Raw genomic sequence first — 19,590 nt, forward strand, 5'->3', positions numbered from 1 at the left:
AGCCCAACCCATAATCATCACCTATTGCTCCCAGGCAGACTAACCTATCAAAACAACCACATAACTGCACTAATATTTCAACAGCAGAAAACAGTACTGGTAATGCACACTTGAAGTGCAATACAAAAAAACAGAAAGAAAAAGATTTAAAAAATACAAACAGCACTTCTCTTCTGGTAAGCTGAACAGCAAAGTGACTACATGCACCATTTTCATATTGAGGTAAATCCTACATTTGAGTAAGAAAACACTACACAAATACGAGGTTTGTTCAAAAAATTCCAGAACTTTATCCGCAAAATTTTTCTTTGCTTACCTTTTACTTATGCACATGCTCTTCTTTGAAATACTTTCCTCCACAATTGATTTACCACTCACAATGGCATTTCCACTTCTGTAAGTATTCTTGGGACGCCACTTTCTGGATCATGTGAAACACCATCTGTGAATTTTCTTTTATCTCATCTATCATTGCAAGTCTTAATCCTTTCAATGGCGTTTTCAACTACAGAAATAAAAGGAAGTTCACAAGGGCCAGACCTGGAGAGTACGGAGGACAAGACAGCTCAGTGATTTAGTTTTTTGTGTAATAGCCATGCACCAACAGGAATGAATATGCTAGTGTTTTGATATGCAAGAGCCATGAATTGTCACTCCATATTTCAGGCCATTTCCTTATCATATTTCCTCACAGCTGCTGAAAAATATAGTGATAGTACCATTGATTAACAGTTTCCCCCTCTGGCATGAATTCATGATGAACTAATCCTTCAAAGTCAAAGAAAACTATCAGCATGGCTTTGACATTTAACCTGATCTGAAGACCATTTTTTTTTTTTTTTTTTTTTTTTTTGTCTAGGAGAAACTTTCCCAACCCACTGTGAAGATTGAACCTTGGTGTCAACATTATAATCATAAACCCACAACTCGTCACCATTTATGATTCTATTAAGGAACATCTCATTCTCATTTGCACAACCCAAAAGCTCTTCACAGATTGTGTGGGAAGGTCTTTGTGGTCTTGACTCATGAGCCATAGGACAAACTTGGTGGCAAAACGATGAATTTCAAGATGCTGTGCCAGGATTTCATGACATGATCCAGCTGAAATGTTACATTCTTCTGCAATCTCTTGGACAGTTAGTCTTTGATTGGTGCACACAATTTCTTTGATGTTCCTGAGATGAGCATTGTTGGTAGATATTGAGGGCATCTTGAATATTGCTAATCTTTAACTTCCGTCTGGCTTTAAACCATGTGAACCATTGATGAGTATGGCTTAAGCACGCATCACCACAGGCTTCCTGCATCATTTGGTGTGTCTCTGTAAAGGTTTTCTTGAGTTTAAAGCAAAATTTAATGCAGACGCATTGCTCCTCTAACTTTGCCATCTCGAAATTTGCAATGTTCCACTCAATACAGCACTGAACAGTAACTAACAGACATACAACTATGAAACTTCCAGCAGTTATACATTAAACACAGGCATGTGCAGGGATGCCAACTGCATTTCATTTCACACATCATTGGTGCAAAATTATGAATGCTCCAGAATTTTTTGAACAGAGTTGGTATTAATTACAAGCAAGTTTCACCTCACCTAAAATATGAAATGAATTAAAACTTACTACTACAATATTTGTCACAACAATATTAAACTGACAGTATCACAGAAGTTATGAAAAGTATGGTAACTAATTAAAATAAAATGAACTGTTCCAAACACTTAAGAATGTGATGTACAACTTCTGTGACAACCAACTGCTGTCAATGAGGCAGGAACAAAGTTGGTACTTTTTGAGAGGAACTATCCTTGTCATATGAAATAATCTAGGAGAGCCACAAAATGCAACAGTTTATTGACTAGATGGAGACTTGAAATCTGTCTTCCTGCTGCCTATTAGTTAGGGACAAAAAAATATACTTTGTGCATTTACGGTCCATCTCTAAATAGAAATGTAATCCCAAACTAACAGTAATTAATAATTTACAGATATCAGAAAGAGGTATTTTTGATATGTTTTGTAGTTCACATCTTGCTTGAACTTCTTTGGTATCCAGGTTGATAAAAAATTCCAGTGCTGCCAAAACACTGACAAAGTCATTAATAAACTGGTTTGTAAACTGACTTCATGCTTGCCTTGCAGTTATAAATAGATTTCATTGTTAGATCTCTAGAAATTAAATGCTACCACATTTTGTGTATGTTCTCCCACTCTCATTTTGCAGGATGATAGTTATGAACAATGATACAATAAAGTATTTATTGCACATGGACAAACAAAAGCAAACAGAGATGACAATTTAATGCTGTACAGACATTGAAATATAGCAAGTTTAACCATCTAGACATGTTTTACTTGTTCCAGTGCTGAATTTCATATCCCCTTAAATTTCTGTCCTTTTTATTTTTTTCATCCTAAAAGATAATGATGCTGATATGGTGATCTAAACACTACATTGGCTGTAAAGATGAGTAGGGCTATTCTTTGTTGATATAATGTCCATGGAAACTGTAGCAAAGTGTACTCCTAAATTAACATTATGTACAGAGAATCTTTGTTCATATTTGGCCAGCAACCATTGACTCAGTAAAAGTTGCAACAAAATTCTGCATTTTTTCAAACTCTGACTGAAAATAGCTGTATGGTACATCAGTGTTTTGTACGATTCACTATAATGCGGTAGAAATGAACCAGTAATGTGATGGGAATGGTGATATACAAACACAGGTTACTGAAAGACACAATACAAGAAACACATCCATTCACAGATGCAGCTCAGAACACACTGCAGCCTTTGGTCAACTCATATATATTGCAGTCCTCAGCTACTATTGATGGTTATAGGTATCAATATCCCCAAACAGCCCTCCTCTATTCCTCCATGCGTAGTACAGAGCACTGATGGGAGGACTTTCATGGGAAGGTGACTGTTGAGACAGTTGGTGTGGATACGTTTCTGGAGTAAGAAGTTTGGTGGCACAGGTATGCATGACCAACTTGCCATAGCTGGTGCAGGTGGAAGGCATGGTCAGACCATTTCTCATTGTTAATTGGTGTTACTACATGTGACTGACTATGCTATGGTTGTCACTGCTTCAGGGCACAATTGGACCGTTTCTCAGCGGTCAGTGTTGTAGAGTTGGGTGCAGTTCTTAAACAAACAGATGATACGGTTGCAGATGTTGAGAGAGCTGTCAGTTGCATCCTCCATAAATGTTGGCAGGTGTGCAAGAGGTGACAGAAATGTTGGAGGTGGGCCAGTGAGGTGGGGTTGGATGGCATGTGTGTGTGTGTGTGTGTGTGTGTGTGTGTGTGTGTGTGTGTGTGTGTGTAATAAGCCCTGGGATGTGTTCTCTGGTATCGTGCTGTATGAGTGAAGTGGTTGTGACACCAGGCAAGAATTGGAAATGACAAAGAAAATCAATGACCAACACACGTTCAGTGGTATCAGTGATGCAGAATGTACATGTGAGTTAATGTTGATTTGAGAGGTGTAAATTTCATGTCATAGATCTGTACACTCTGATTATGGAGTTACTGGCCGCATGCAGTTGAAGTGACTGTGTGCTGTCAGCAGTCAATGTGTTATTTTGGGGTACAGAGCTGATTTCAGAATCAGTGTTGATGAGGAAGCATTCACCAGAGTTGAGAACGAGGATGTATAATCTGCCTCTTCGATGAATGAGTGAGGAGGTGTGTGTTTGCAACACATGGAGCAGTGGTTTGGTGGTGACTTATGTAGTTGTGTGAGCCAGTGGGCCTACAATTGCTTGTGCTTGCAGCTTGGGAAATTGTATGAGGCAAGAATTTGCATGCAGTGTCACTGAACTGGATGTGGTATCAGCAGGCTAGTAGCCTTTAATCGACTGCTGTGGTCATTGTTGAGTTGTGTGGTGTTGGGTTGGTGCCATGTGCCGTCTGCCACTGGGCACTAGCAGTCATGTCACTGCTGGTGAAATTTGGCTATGCTCAGCACTGTCTGGCACATGAAACAGGTTGCCAATTTGTTGGGTTCTGTGTGGGTATGGTGCCTGTGCTGTAATAGCATAAACAACCTATTGACAGGAGCCAACTGTTTCCCCAGCCATTTTGTTTCATGTTGTATTAGCGTTAGTTGTAACTGTTGCAGCAGTTTGAGGATCCAGAGCGTGCACAAAGCAGGGTTGGTCATGAGATTCATGTCAACTGTGGACCACAGATGGAGCCAAAGTTGTGATAGCATCTCGTTTTTGAGCTGTTAACTATGTAGAGCTTGTGGTAGCTGTTGCTCCAGTGTTTTTGATAGCCTTTGCAACAGCACTGTCTTAGTTGTATAGTATTTATTTTTGCTAGGTGATGACAAGATAATGTTACTGAGTAAGTCTTTGTGTTCCATGAGATTAATGATGAGTCTGATGTATTTGGTGTCATTGTTGATGATATTTGGCAAACACAACACCCACTCAGCTGTGGCGAACCATAGTGCTGGCTGTACTGTTCTGAAAGGTGGTAGTCTTGGTTGAGACATAATTTTGTGTGAATGAGAACTTCTGGAAGTAGTGTGATCACAGTTGGCCAGTTCAGTGTTGAAAACACAGGATGTTATGGTGAGGTAACAAATGCAGAATCTGAAGCATTGTCCTACCCAACAGTTTGTGTCAGTGGATGTGGACAGGCTGGAGTTCAGACACATTACACAGCATGTGACATGCAGATGATTTGTAAAAAATGTCACAGTTAGTGGTGAGCTCCACTTGATAGGTCAGTACACAATGTATAGATAGCAACTGATTGTTTTGGGATGTGGATGTAGAAAATGTGAACGATTGAGCAACACATACACTGTAGTAGGTGTGGTAGTTATTAGACACAGTTGTCATATATTGATTCACTGCACTGGGTGTGAATTCACAGGGTAATCTTGGTCAAATGATAAGTTGTGTGTCTTTGGTCATTGTCGTGGTGTGGTGGCTGCTGATTCAATGGTTGGTGTGTCATTTAACATTATGATGCACTCACATTTTATCACTGGATGGGTTTGGACACTGTAATTACATTGTCAATGCACTTCATATGAGGTTAATCCAGATGCAGTGGTGTGTGGATCTGGTGGTGTTGAGAATCCAACAAAAGATAATTGCATTGTTAATGTGTAGTACGCAGTTCAGGATGAAAATTTCTGTACTGTGTGTAATGGTTTCACCTGGGTTCACCACTTTGATAGAATTCACTACAAGACAGTATGAATGTACCAGTAATGAGACAGGAACAATTAGACAGAAAAACAATTTATTGACAAGCACAACACAAGAAGCACATCCATTCACAGACAAAGCTGGGAATGGTCACGTCACAGATGTTGCAGTCCTCACTCACTAGCGGTGGTCATAGGTATATATATTCCCCCAAGTTAAGTCAGGATGTGGTCACACTGAATCTGGCTATGTTTTATTTAACATCATTGACCAGTGTAATAAAGATGAGTTACTTAAGTTGTAAAGCTAAGACATTTTTACAACTGATGGTTGCTCCAGGCTACAAAGTAGAAAATATATAATATATTCACGATGGGTGAGCATTCTTGCTGATGTTATATTGGCTATGCTTAAGATAAGGTATTTTTTCTTCTTTTGGTGTATTTAATATCTGCAACAGCAATACTGAAAGTGTAATGTTCCAAGGCATTTTGACACTCACATATTAATACATTCATGATGATGATACTTATGACAAATAATGTTTTAAAATGAAATATGACATTATAGATGACAAGACAAGATTTAAATATAATTTATATGTCAAAATTTTAAACATGGCTGCAACAGCAACTGTTGAAATTCTTCACGATAAAGGATGACAGCCAAAAACAGTTGCAGGATAAAATTTTATTAAAATTTCTTGACCAAGGTTTCGGTACATATAAATATACCTTCATCAGAAGTAAAAAATCCTGAACAGGAAGACACTTTCATTAGAAAAGCCATAGCATCGGAAGTGAGAAACAAAAGCTTAAGTAACAGTGAAATTACCAAAGTAATACAGGCACAACATCTTTAGTCACTTACTGAAATTACATCATGTAATGGAGATTAATAAAACAATTATGCCAAAGGCGTCGTCAATAATTGAAACATCTTCTCCATTAGTACAACATGACTAAGGCACAGTGCCAAAGCGAACAGTTGAGCACCATTACTTTGCTTATGAACTATCGAGACAAGAGTGTGAAAGCACTAGGGCAGATGGTTTCGCCGAGAGAGGGCACTTGTATGTGCAAGACACTCTCGCATATTAAAATCCATGAATACATACATAAGCGCATAAAAAATTATTAAAAGTTGTGTTAATTCAAACTTTCTGCCATAATAAATAAAACGTATCGGCCTGCAACTGTTTTTGGCTGTCATCCTTTATCGTGAATAATTTATATGTGGTCTGTGTAGCTGGGAATAGCCTAATGTGGAGTTCTTTATCTGGAATACAAAAACATTTATCACATTTTTATGGACATAAAACAGAAGTCTGGGGATCTCCAGAAATCCTGAGCTAAATTTATTACTTCCAATGAGAGAATTTAATGCTAACATACAAGTACTGACTATTATATGTAGATACAAAAATAGCCGAAATCTAATGTTCTATTTATAAAAAAAGTTTTTATTTTCTTAATTTCATTGCATATCCAAAAGAAAATTACTGGCTGGAAAACAAACTTACTGAATTTGAAATATGATAAACCTCTAATAAATAAAAATAACTTAGACTTCCAAGGCAGAGAAATAAACTACACAGCCCATACTTTCACATAATCCACTTCCAGTGCAGACTTCTGAGAATCCCATGTTGGATACCAGTTATCTAAGTCCTTGTAGAAACGTAGAATGGACTGCAAAAGAAACAGAATTTTCCATCATTCTTAAGTTGTAACCAGAATAACAAAAATTTTCCTATAAATTCATTATTGTGTACACTGCTCTACAAGACAAATTGCCAGCTTGAAATAATCACAAATCATAAGAATTAGCAATTCAGAAAAAACACTTGTCACAAACAGTATGCAGCTTCTTCCACAGTCATCTGGCATATTTATCTTATTTTATTTTATCAATTTTAGTTTGAGTTATGTTGATCCAATCATAAAATGCATTTTTAATATTGCAATATTATGAAAAGGAAAGTTGCTACTCATCATATAGTGGAGACGCTGAGTTGCAGATAGGCACAACAAACAGACTGTCACAAATAAAGCTTTTGGCCATTAAGGCCTTCATTGACAATAGATCACACACACACACACACACACACACACACACACACACACACACACACCAAATGCAACTCACACACATGTGCAGTCTCAGGCAAGTGAAACCACACTGCGAACATCAGGACCAGCAGATGATGAGAGTGGCGAGTCGGTGGGGGTAAGGAGGAGGCTGGGGCAGGGAGAGGGGGATGGATAGTGTGGTGGGGGTGGCAGACAGTGAAGTGCTGCAGGTCAGATGGAAGGCAGGGGAGAGGTGGGGGGGAGGGGGGGGGGGGGAGAGTAGTGGAAAAAGGAGAGAAGTAAAACAACTGGATGTGACAGTGGAATGAAGGTTGTGTAGTGCTGGAATGTGAACAGGGAAGGGGCTGGATGGGTGAGGACAGTGACTAACAAAGGTTACAGGAACATAGAACATGTTGCGGGGAAAATTCCCACCTGCACAATTCACAATTCAGAAAAGATGGTATTGGTGGGAAGGATCGATAGGGCACAGGCTGTGAAACAGTCATTGAAATGAATGTCGTGTTTGGCAGCGTGTTCAGCAATAGGGTAATCCACTTGTTTCTTGGCCACAGTTCAGTTTGTCAGTAGCCATTCACGCGGACAGACAGCTTGTTGGTTGTCATGTTGTCATGCCCAACAAGCTGTCTGTCCCCATGAATGGCACCGAGAAACTGTGCCAAAGAGTTGTGTGTGTGTGTGTGTGTGTGTGTGTGTGTGTGTGTGTGTGTGTGTGATCTATTGTTGACGAAGGCCTTAATGGTCGAAAGCTTTATTTGTGACAGTCTTTTTCTTGAGCCTATCTGCGACTCTACATCTCCACTATACTGTGAATAGCAACTTTCCTTTTCATAACGTTGTTATATTCCATTCTGGATTTTCCATTGTTTAATTATTAATATTACCTATAGATAAAAGAAAGCCATATTTGTTCCAAATACTAACTACCTATGTACCTATTGGATATTTACTCCAATCAGTCCTTTAAAAGATTATGTAGCTGACTTAGTAATAAATGAAATTTGCATATGCCATGTTGCCAGCAACTCAGATGATCAAAATTACTTATTCTCTGATAGTTGTGAGAGAGATTAGAGATGAAAACAACATAACACTAAAAGGTGTCACAAAAGAAGAAAACACAGTTGTTGCCAACACACCAACAAGTTTTCTAGATGGATAATTTGTGAACTCTGAAAGTCAAGTCACTTGGAAGCAACACTGATGATTAATATTTAGTGGAGTCTTTGTCAAAAAATCAGCTTGTCACTTGTCAGTATTGATCAATTTGACACTGAGCTTTTCCACATTAATTAGCTCACAAAAATAGCAGCACCCCATGTCAATGTGTTTTGTTTAAGTGTAATGCACACCACTCTGACTCAGTACAAGAACACTTCTTATCACAGAACACACTTAATGGTTTTTAGCTGTGTTTGATACAAAATCCGCAGAACAATGCCTGAAGGTATCTTGCTACTTGTATTGCTATTGGCAGGGCCATGTATTTGGCTTCTGTAGTTGATAGAGCAACCACTTGTCATCATTTTGAAATCCATGTAATAGCGGTCCCAATCAACTTAAAAATATAATTTATCATTGATTACCCACTGATCAAGATCTGACAGGTAATCAGCACACAGAAGCCTTCAGTTTTAGCTTTTCCACTTTTTCAGAAAGTTTTCCCTACCTACAATGATTATGTCTTTGATGTTTCTCGTTATTTATTTGACTACTATCCAATGGATTTTTTGATAATCAGCATTGAATCTACTTACAATCTATAACAGTGTATTCTATGTCTGGTCTTGTGTATTGAGTCGCATATAGTAGTAACCCAATCACTTGCTGATAAGGAATACCATGTAACACCAATTTTCTCATCTGTAAATTTTTTCACCTTGTTTTATAGCTTCAAACCAGGTTCGAGTAAATGTGCAACCAGATTGCAATTATCCATACCAAATTTCTTGATTATGTTCCCAGCATATTTGCTTTGATCAACACTAATCGTTTAGCCCTAAACTGAAACAAACTATGGAAACTCCAGGTTGGAATATCAACAATGTATGGAAAAGATAGATGGCTACACTCCATGAAGATGACACATTAAGTTGCAGACAGGTACAATTAAAAGACACTTAGAGTTTAGCTTTCGGCCACAGTAATCTGTGGCAGCTCAGACCAGAGCTGCTAGACGTGATGGCCGTGTGTGTATGTGAGGTATGTTTGCTTCTGTGAATGAATGTGTGTGCATTTCTCTTTCTTTTTCTGATGAAGTAAAAAACTAATGTGTAAGTGTCTTAATTGTGCCTGTCTGCAACTTAATGTGTCATTTTCATGGTAAGTAGCAATCTATCTTTTCCTTACATTCTACACCTGTACTCTGCATATTACCGAGAAGTGCATGGTAGACACATGCAATGCCGATGCTCACCCTAAACTGATTCACTAATTCTTTCTTCACTTCTTCCTTCCACCTGTTATTTTGATTCTAGAAGATGGTCAAGTAATCTATGTGAATGGCCAAAATGAGCATATTTTGTTTCTCAGTTGTGTAGTAGATGGATGGATCACTTTCTGACTTCTTTAGATTAATTTCACATAAGGCTACATCTAATGTCTATTATCAAATGCATGCTGCCTGTTTTAGATGATAGATTGTCTTCTTTAGTTTGAAAACCTTTGTCTCCTTCCCCTTCTTCATTTAGCCTTTGGTTTTACAAATGTAGTCTGCATCATCATGATCACCACACAGGAATGTGGTTTGAACATCCACATATGGTGTCAAGATGAACTTCAGCTGCTAAAGCTAAAAGGCTACAAAATGAAGAATGATGAACACCAGTTAAAATCATTTCATCAGATTAGATTAGATTAGATTAATACTAGTTCCATGGATCATGAATACGATATTTCGTAATGATGTGGAACGAGTCAAATTTTCCAATACATGACATAATTAAGTTAATTTAACAACATACTTAAGTTAATATAACAACTTTTTTCTTTTATTTTTCTTTTTTTCTTTCTTAATTTATATCTAAAAATTCCTCTATGGAGTAGAAGGAGTTTTCATTTAGGAATTCTTTTAATTTCTTCTTAAATACTTGTTGGTTATCTGTCAGACTTTTGGTACTATTTGGTAAGTGACCAAAGACTTTAGTGCCAGTATAATTCACCCCTTTCTGTGCCAAAGCTAGATTTAATCTTGAATAGTGAAGATCATCCTTTCTCCTAGTATTGTAGTTATGCACACTGCTGTTACTTTTGAATTGGGTTTGGTTGTTAATAACAAATTTCATAAGAGAGTATATATACTGAGAAGCTACTGTGAATATCCCTAGATCCTTAAATAAATGTCTGCAGGGTGATCTTGGGTGGACTCCAGCTATTATTCTGATTACACGCTTTTGTACAATAAATACTTTATTCCTCAGTGATGAATTACCCTAAAATATGATGCCATATGAAAGCAATGAGTGAAAATAGGCGTAGTAAGCTAATTTACTAAGATGTTTATCACCAAAATTTGCAATGACCCTTATTGCATAAGAAGCTGAACTCAAACATTTCAGCAGATCATCAATGTGTTTCTTCCAATTTAATCTCTCATCAATGGACACACCTAGAAATTTGGAATATTCTACCTTAGCTATATGCTTCTGATTAAGGTCTATATTTATTAATGGCGTCATACCATTCACTGTACGGAACTGTATGTACTGTGTCTTATCAAAATTCAGTGAGAGTCCGTTTACAAGGAACCACTTAGTAATTTTCTGAAAGACAGTATTGACAATTTCATCAATTAACTCTTGTTTGTCAGGTGTGATTACTATACTTGTATCATCAGCAAAGAGAACTAACTTTGCCTCTTCATGAATATAGAATGGCAAGTCATTAATGTATATTAAGAACAACAAAGGACCCAAGACGACCCTTGTGGAACCCCATTCTTGATAGTTCCCCAGTTTGAGGAATGTGCTGATCTTTGCATATTATGAGAACTACTTATTTCAACTTTCTGCACCCTTCCAGTTAGGTACGAATTAAACCATTTGTGCACTGTCCCACTCATGCCATAATACTTGGGCTTGTCTAGCAGAATTTCATGATTTACACAATCAAAAGCCTTTGAGATCAAAGTCCACTCCTAGTACATGGGAATAACTTTTTGCAACAAAACAACCTTATAATCATCAGTTTCACCAAGAGACATTTTTCTGAATTTGAATACCCATTTTGGATGATTGCATTTCTGCCTGACAGTAGATTGGTCAAAGACCAAGTTTCAATTTCAAGTAAAGACTTACATTCACCATTTAAGGCTTGCTTCCTTCTGTCACAGTCATGATGACTCAGTGCACCTTTATGTGAATTTGGCTCAAGGACACAAGCAATACCATTATTAAAATATTTGGGGTTCTTTTTCCTTTGACATGATGTTTTTGTAATTTCTAATTGCACAGGTTCAATGTGCCTATCTATGTTGCCATTCACTGTCTGCTCAGTGACACTTTCCACTAGTTCCAGATAAACTGCACTTCCATCAGCAACAACAGGTCATGTTGGTTCCCCTGCTTTTTCAACAGTGTTAAGTAATGCTGCTGGCTGAGCACTGTCCATGCCATTACCATCAGTCCCATTAGCCTTCATGATGTTCCCATAGTTGCATTTTGAATTTTTGATGACTTGCACATCATGGACCTTCACAGTTGTCTTTTGTGAATTTGGATCAGTTAGATAGTATGCATTAGAATCATCACAATACGCAAGAAACTTAAGTTCCATGGACCCTTTTTTTTTAAAATGTGTCAGATTTATTTGAAAATAACTCCATAATTCTTCAAGAGTAATATTTTGAACCAATTCTGTTGGAAATATATTCTTTAGATAAATTGCTATATTTTTGGTTTCATGCCAAAATTTTTACTTAGTACTGTATTTGTCAATATCAAAATTGCAATTTCAGTTATTATCTGATTCACACACTCCACAAGTTAATTTTTTCTGGTGTGTATGGAATCGTTGTCTCAAGTCAGGTTCCATTCACCTTTAATAGTGACTTCATACAATGACTGACAGACTCCTTTCCACTATCTGTTCAAACATTATGAATCACCTCAAAGAGAAGTGTAGAGTGCTATAGACAAGAGATTTCAAATTGATTCCATATTTCTAGAGTTTCAAAAAGCTTTTGACGCTGTACCACACAAGCAGCTTGTAGTGTAATCGCTTGCTTATGCAATATCATCTCAGTTATGTGACTGGATTTGTGATTTCATGTCAGAGAAATCACAGTTAATAGTAACTAACGGAAAGTCATAGAGTGAAACAGAAGTGCTTTCTGGCATTCCCCAAGTTAGTATTATAGGCCTTCTGCTGTTCCTTATCTAAATAAATGATTTAGGAGACAATCTGAGTGTCTGTCTTAGGTTATTTGCAGATGATTCTGTCATATATCATCTAGTAAAGTCATCATAAGATCAAAACAAATGGCAAAATGATTTAGAAAAGATATCTGAATGGTGTGAAAATTGTAAATAAAATCAAATGTGTGATGCCATCCACATGAGTGCTAAAAGGAATCCAATAAACTTCAATTACATGATAAATCAGTCTAATCTAAAGGCCATAAATTCAACTAAATTTCTAGGAATTACAATTACAAACAATTTAAACTGGAAAGAACAACTAGAAAAAGTTGTGGGGAAGGCAAACCAAAGACTGCATTTTATTGGTAGAGCATGTAGAAAATGTAGCAGATCAACTAAAGAGACTGCCTACACTACACTTGTCCATCTTCTTTTGGAGTACTGCTATGGAGCCTGGGATCCTTACCAGATAGGATTAATGGAGTACATCAAGAAAGTTCAAAGAAGAGCAGCTCATTTTGTATTATCACAAAGGGAGAGAGTGTCACAGACATGATATAGGATTTGGGGTGGACACAATTAGAACAAACGCATTTTTCCTGTCAGGGGAATCTTCTCATGAAATTTCAGTCACCAACTTTCTCCTCCAAATGGGAAAATATTTTGTTGACGCCAACCTACATAGGGAGAAACAATCATCATAATAAAATAAGGGAAATCAGAACTCACACAGAAAGACATAGGTGTTTCTTTTTCTGTGCTCTGTTCAAGAGTGCAATAATAGAGAATTATTGTGAAGGTGGTTCGATGAACCCTCTGCCAGGAACTTAAGTGTGATTTGCAGAGTATCCATGTAGATCTAGATGTAGATGTTGATGAAAGTATTTTAATTTTGTGAATGGTTCCATTTTTTACTCATCATCTGAAATAAATGAAAGTAGTACAGACTTCTTTTGGTGATATTAGCATTTGACTGTATGACTTCCTTGACAGATCATCCATAAAAGTGAGAAGATAACATGGTCCTCTCACGAAGGCATCCTCATTGGTCCACAAATATCTGTATGTGCTATATCAAGTAGATCTTTTGCTCTTCAACTTCATGTATGAGGAAAAGTTTGTTGAGGCTGTTTTCCTTTTATGCAAGAGATACAAACATCCAAATTGATATTCATCTAATCAGTCTATTAGCCATTTTTTGCCTTTAATAAATGCATGCTTACATGACTCATATGGCCCAATTTTTGATACTATGATTCATAAATGATTTCTACAGTACCTGGATCATGACAGACTTCATTTACACAGAGATGACAAAAGTCATGGGACAGTGATATGCACATATACAGATGGCAGTAATATCACTTATACACGGTATAAAAGGGCAGTGAAGTGGCTGAATTGTCACTTGTACTCAGGTGATTCATGCAAAAAGATTTCCACTGTGATTATGGCCACTTGAAGGGAATGAACAGACTTTGAATACAGAATGGTAGTTGGAGCTAGATGTGTGGGACAGTCAGTATTAGAAATCATTAGGAAATGCAACATTGTGAGATCCACAGTATCAAGAGTGAGTCAGAAATAGCAAATTTTGGTCATTACGTCTCACCATGGACAACACACTGACCAACAGCCTTCACTTAATGACTGAGAGCAATGGCATTTGCATAGAATTTTCAGTGCTAACAGAAAATCAACACAGTGTGAAATAACTGCAGAAATCAATGTGAGACATATGACAAACATATCCATTGGGACAGTACACAGAAATTTGATGCTAATGGGCTATGGTAGCAGACAACCAATTCGAATGCCTTTGCTAACAGCACAACAATGCCTGCAGCATCTCTTCTGAGCTCATGACCAGCTTGATTCAACCCTTAATGACTGAAAAATTGTGGCCTGGTCGGATGAGTCCCCATTTCAGTTGGTAAGAGCTGATAGAGTTTGAGTGTGACACACACTCCAAGAAGCCATGGACCCAAGTTATCAGCAAGGCACTGCGCAAGCTGGTGGTGGATCCATAATGGTGTGGGATGTGTTTACATGGAATGGACTGAATTCTCTGGTGCATCTGAACTGATCATTGACTGGAAATGGTTATGTTTGGCTATTTGGAGAACATTTGCAGCTATTCGTTAGCATCATGTTCCCAAACAATGGTATCATGCCACTGGGCTACAACTGCTTGTGATTCGTTTGAAGAACATTCTGGACAATTTGAGCAAGTGCTTTGACCACCCAGATTGCCTGCCATAAGTCCCATTGAACATTTACAGGAGACAATCAGGTGATCAGTTCATGCACAACATACTGCAGCAGCAACACTTTTGCAATTATGGACAGTTATAGAGGCAGCACGGCTCACTATTTCTGCAGGAGACTTCCAATGACTTCTTAAGTCCATGCCATGTTGAGCTGCGGCACTAGACCTGGAAGAAGGTGTTCCAAAATGATACTTGGAGGTATCTGATGTCTTTTGTCACCTCATTGTAATAGATACACGCCACCTACTTGAGTTGCAGGCACTATTGTTGTCTCAGAGACAATTACATCATTTTTATTGTACATGCCACACTTTGCCTCATCAGACAATGTGCACAATCCATATATTGTCGTTTGACTAACTGACAATAAGTCTGAACACTACTACTAAAAGGTGTCAGAAAAGGAAAAAACATAGTTGTTCCCAACATTACCATTCTCCCAATGATTATATGGATATTTTTATTAAAAAATGAATTTAAGACTTGGACATAATTTCTAACCTTAAGAGGGAAATTCATATTTAAACACTAACTTTCTGCAAAACATTCTTGAATAAATTATTATCTTACAGATGTGAAGTGAACAGTACTGCCAACAGAATCATATTAAAAGTACAAAGGACACACTATATAGCTTTCAGAACTTATAGTTCCTTCATCATGGAGGAAAGGAAGATAGAGTGGTGAATGTTTACCCTTAGCTTATAAGGTCATTTTTTTGTCATACACTGTCCCAGGTGTGGTCTGAGTGACCGCTATACTTAAATATCCACTACAATTGCATTCAGCAACTTTAGTGGAACATTTCATATTTTATGTAAATATGTAAATTAATACCACACAAAAAATATATATTCAAATAAATTTTAAAGTTTGTTTTCATGAAAAAAGCGCATTTAAATAGAAAACTACACAAAATGAACATAACATTACATAATAATGCTAATGCTATGAAAACTCAAATATCCTGCACTCAAAATTTTACTTTTGTTATATTATTATTGATTATTACCTGCACACATGTAATGATAAAAACATAAAAAACCATCACAAAAAATTCAACAAAATTAAAATCACACTAGTATCTTTAGATGTATAGTTTTCCATCTCAGAGGTTTTTTTTACACTCGCTGGAACTTTTTGTAGAGATTTCAAGTCAGATTGGCTTCTTGCAACAATGGCAAACATAGGGTATCTTTCTCTCCTTTTTTGAGTCACAGGTGGAGCAGTATAGTGTTTTTCCAATTGTTCTATAACAAATTCTATTGTTGGGTCTGCTACACCCAAAGCACGGTGAAGGATGCATGAAGTTCACAGTGTATGAGAGTCTTGTTGGCTCGCTTTTTCTTTGTGGTGTCATTAATGAATTTACAAGGTTTTTAAAAATTAAAGCAGTTCACCTGAGTATTGTCTTTGTAGGAGCTGTGAAGGACAAACACATTCACCCCACTTATATCCAACATATGGAAAAATAATGCCACTGGCCATCATTTGAAGAGGCTTTTATGAGGAGCAATATTTGTTTCGATGTATTTCTAGCAGAACCTCTAGCTAAAGATTCAATGCTCAGACTTCTGTCTTTATCACTTTGATCACATCTTTCATCAAGGAATTCACAGTTGGCAAAATAGTTTTATTTTCACTTTCACACTTTGCCTGTGCTGTATTATGTTCACTTTCCGTTTCATTGCCACTATCTGATCCAACATGACTTCTTAAACTGACCTCAAACCATTTTAAAACAGTATCCTCAAAGTCATTGTCCATTAAACATGAACAGTAGACAAAGACCTGACTACGGAATCGTAACACAAAGTTACAGGTGTGGTCTCAGAGACCACTAGAATGAAAGAAGCAGCAATAGTATAGGTCAACATCACATTCAAGTGGCTGCTGACAAAGGACACCATGGCAACATCAGGAAAAAAAAGAAAAAAAATGAAATGGGCGTGTGGCACTGTTGGATGGGAGGCCCCATCTGGGGAAGTTCATCTGCAGGGTCATAACACATGGTCCATGAGTGGAGAAAGTCTCCAGCCCGGCCGGGAATCGAACCTGGGCCCACTGCATGAGAGGAGACCACGTAACCACCCAGCTAAGCAGGTGGACAGCTTTGGGAAATAACAACCAGACAATGCCGTAATCTCCTGCCCCGCCATTATGCATTAGCAACAGAGTAACTGTAAATGCTATCAGTCTGTGAAACCACACCTGGGATCTTAAGGGTTAAAAGAAAAGGCAGGTCATTCAGTCCACATGATGGGAGGGAACCATCCATAATGAGGACAAGGATACACAAAGATCTCATTTAGTTTACTGAATTTTTCTCTGATGTAAACAGTCTTGAATATTTTACACACTTGTGAAAGATATTCAACAATATCTTACACACTAATTGTGTATCACAATGATTCACTAGGGCACTAAGATATCTAAAAACACAGCATCTAAATTGTACATCTACACATACATGGATACATGGAGAATTCCAAACCACTGTGAACTGAATGGAAGAGGGTAATCCTCATTGTAACACATGTAATGGTATTTCCTGTTTAACGCACATATGGAGCACAGGAAAAACGAATACATAAATGCCTGTCTGCATTATGTAATTAGTCTAAGCTTATCTTCAGAGTTTTTATGAGACCAGTATGTAAGGGTTTGCAGTACATCCTAAGATTTTTCAGTTAACACTGGTGCTTGAAACTTTGTAAGCAGGTGTTCATGAGATTGGTGTCTATCTTCAAGCATCCGCTAGTTTAGGTTTTTCTCCATCTCTGTGATGCTTTCCCCTTTGATAGACAAAAATGTGACAATGTGTGTAACCCATCTTTGTATATGTTCAGTGTCTCCTGTTAGTCCTATTTCAAATGAATCCCACACACGTAAACACTATTGTACACTGGATCACACAAGAGCCTTGCAACTTTTTTAACTGATGGTATTTCCTGTGTATCCCACCAATAAACTCACATCTGTCTCCTTAATCCAGTCTCAAACTTGATTTGATAGCCCATATGATCACACTTCCATTAATAAGTGTTCATTAGTACTGAGTCAAATGCCTTTCAGTAGGCAGGAAATACTCCATCTGCCTGACTGCCTTGATCCATGACTTTCAGAATGTCATGTGAAACATAGAGTGAATTTGCTTTCACAAGACTGATATTTTCAATCTGTGTTTACTGGCACTGAGGAGGACATTCTGTTCTAGATACTACATTAAGTTTGGGATTGGAATATGTTCTAAGATTCTACAACATATGGATGTAAATTGCATTGGATAATAGTTTTGTATTGTGTCTGCTATCCCACTTGTAGAAATGTGTGATCTGCATTTTCTTTCATCTATTAAGCATAGTTGTATATTAAGGACTAACTCAGTCACAAATTCTGTACAGAATCTGGTAGAGACCCCATTGGGCTCGGGGCCTTCATTCAATTTTAGTGATATCAGTAATTTCTCAATGTTAATGATACTATCTGCAGTCATGTGAGAATTGAACTAAGACAGTACTCATGGCTTTTCTTTGTAAAGAAACATTTTAAAGCAGAGTTCAGCTTTTCTGATTTTGCTGCACAGTTTCTGTGTCATATATGGGTGTCTGGACACTAAATTACACACGAGCAGCATTTTTGAAGTTTTATAAGATGCTTTACATAAGACTGCCCTTCTGACAGTCAAATATATTTCATTTAGCCTCTAATATTGATAATATACCAACTGACATGGAGAAGAAAAGTTGTGATGTTCTAGATAACCTTGGTCTTTCAGACTATTCCTCCAGGTTTTGACATTAAACATAACAGTAAAAAGTACAAGTAAAATACTCACATACAGAATTTCTTTGTGTAATACAAAAAGGTTTGAGTTTGCCAAACAGTTAAACAAAGGAAGAAGTAAACTTAAGAACATGTAGGAATCACAATATCTCATGTCTCTTGTTGGTATTTAGCATCAGATTTGAAGAGGTCTTCCAAAAATATAGATTTATGCTGAAACACAAACTGAAAATATTTAAGGAAATCTGCACTTCCCTACCACCTCATCAGCAAAATCAAACACTTACATTCCTTACATTTGACTTGTGAGAGAAACAGCAACAATCTAAAATATGTAAACTTTTCTCAGAGTGTAACGCAGGGGAAAACACTACTGTTTACCAATTAAAGCACATTTGGATCAATAATGAGTCACCAGGATTAGTAAGGGACAAAGCTGAAGAAACCATCAAGCATGTGGTTAGTGTCACAGGAAACTTCAAATTAATGCTAAACATTTTTTAATTGCCAATGTTACAGTGACATCTACATCTACAAACATGCTCTGAAAGCCATCACACAGTGCATGGCGGAGGGTACCTTGTACTGCAAATAATCATTTCCTTTCCTGTTCTTCTTGCAGATAGAGCAAGGGAAAATCAACTGTCTATATGCATCCATATGAGCCCTAATTTCTCATTCCTTATCTTTGCTGTCCCTATGCAAAATATATGTTGGTGACAGTAGGATCGTTCTGCAGTCAGCTTCAAATGACAGTTCTCTAAACTTTCTCAGTAGGGTTCTTCTTCCCTCCAGGGATTCCCAATAAGCTTCTGAAGCATATCTGTACCACTTGCACACTAATTGAACCTACTGGTAACATGTCTAGCAGCTTGCATCTGAATTGCTTTGACATCTTCTTTCAA

The 19,590-nt window shown here is 37.4% G+C and overlaps 1 protein-coding gene across 1 annotated transcript in view; it reads right to left on the bottom strand.

Annotated features, from left to right (window-relative positions):
* Nucleotides 1-5,256: 5,256 nt before the first annotated feature.
* Nucleotides 5,257-19,590, bottom strand: part of LOC126475077 (beta-1,3-glucan-binding protein-like) — a 123,260-nt gene continuing 108,926 nt past the window's right edge. The window contains exon 9 of the mRNA XM_050102638.1: nt 5,257-6,870. Within this exon, the coding sequence (XP_049958595.1) occupies nt 6,769-6,870 (102 nt within the window). The 3' untranslated portion in view covers nt 5,257-6,768. The remainder of the gene's footprint in view (nt 6,871-19,590) is intronic.

Source organism: Schistocerca serialis, chromosome 4 (assembly GCF_023864345.2).
Source record: "Schistocerca serialis cubense isolate TAMUIC-IGC-003099 chromosome 4, iqSchSeri2.2, whole genome shotgun sequence".
Lineage (NCBI taxonomy): Eukaryota > Metazoa > Arthropoda > Insecta > Orthoptera > Acrididae > Schistocerca > Schistocerca serialis.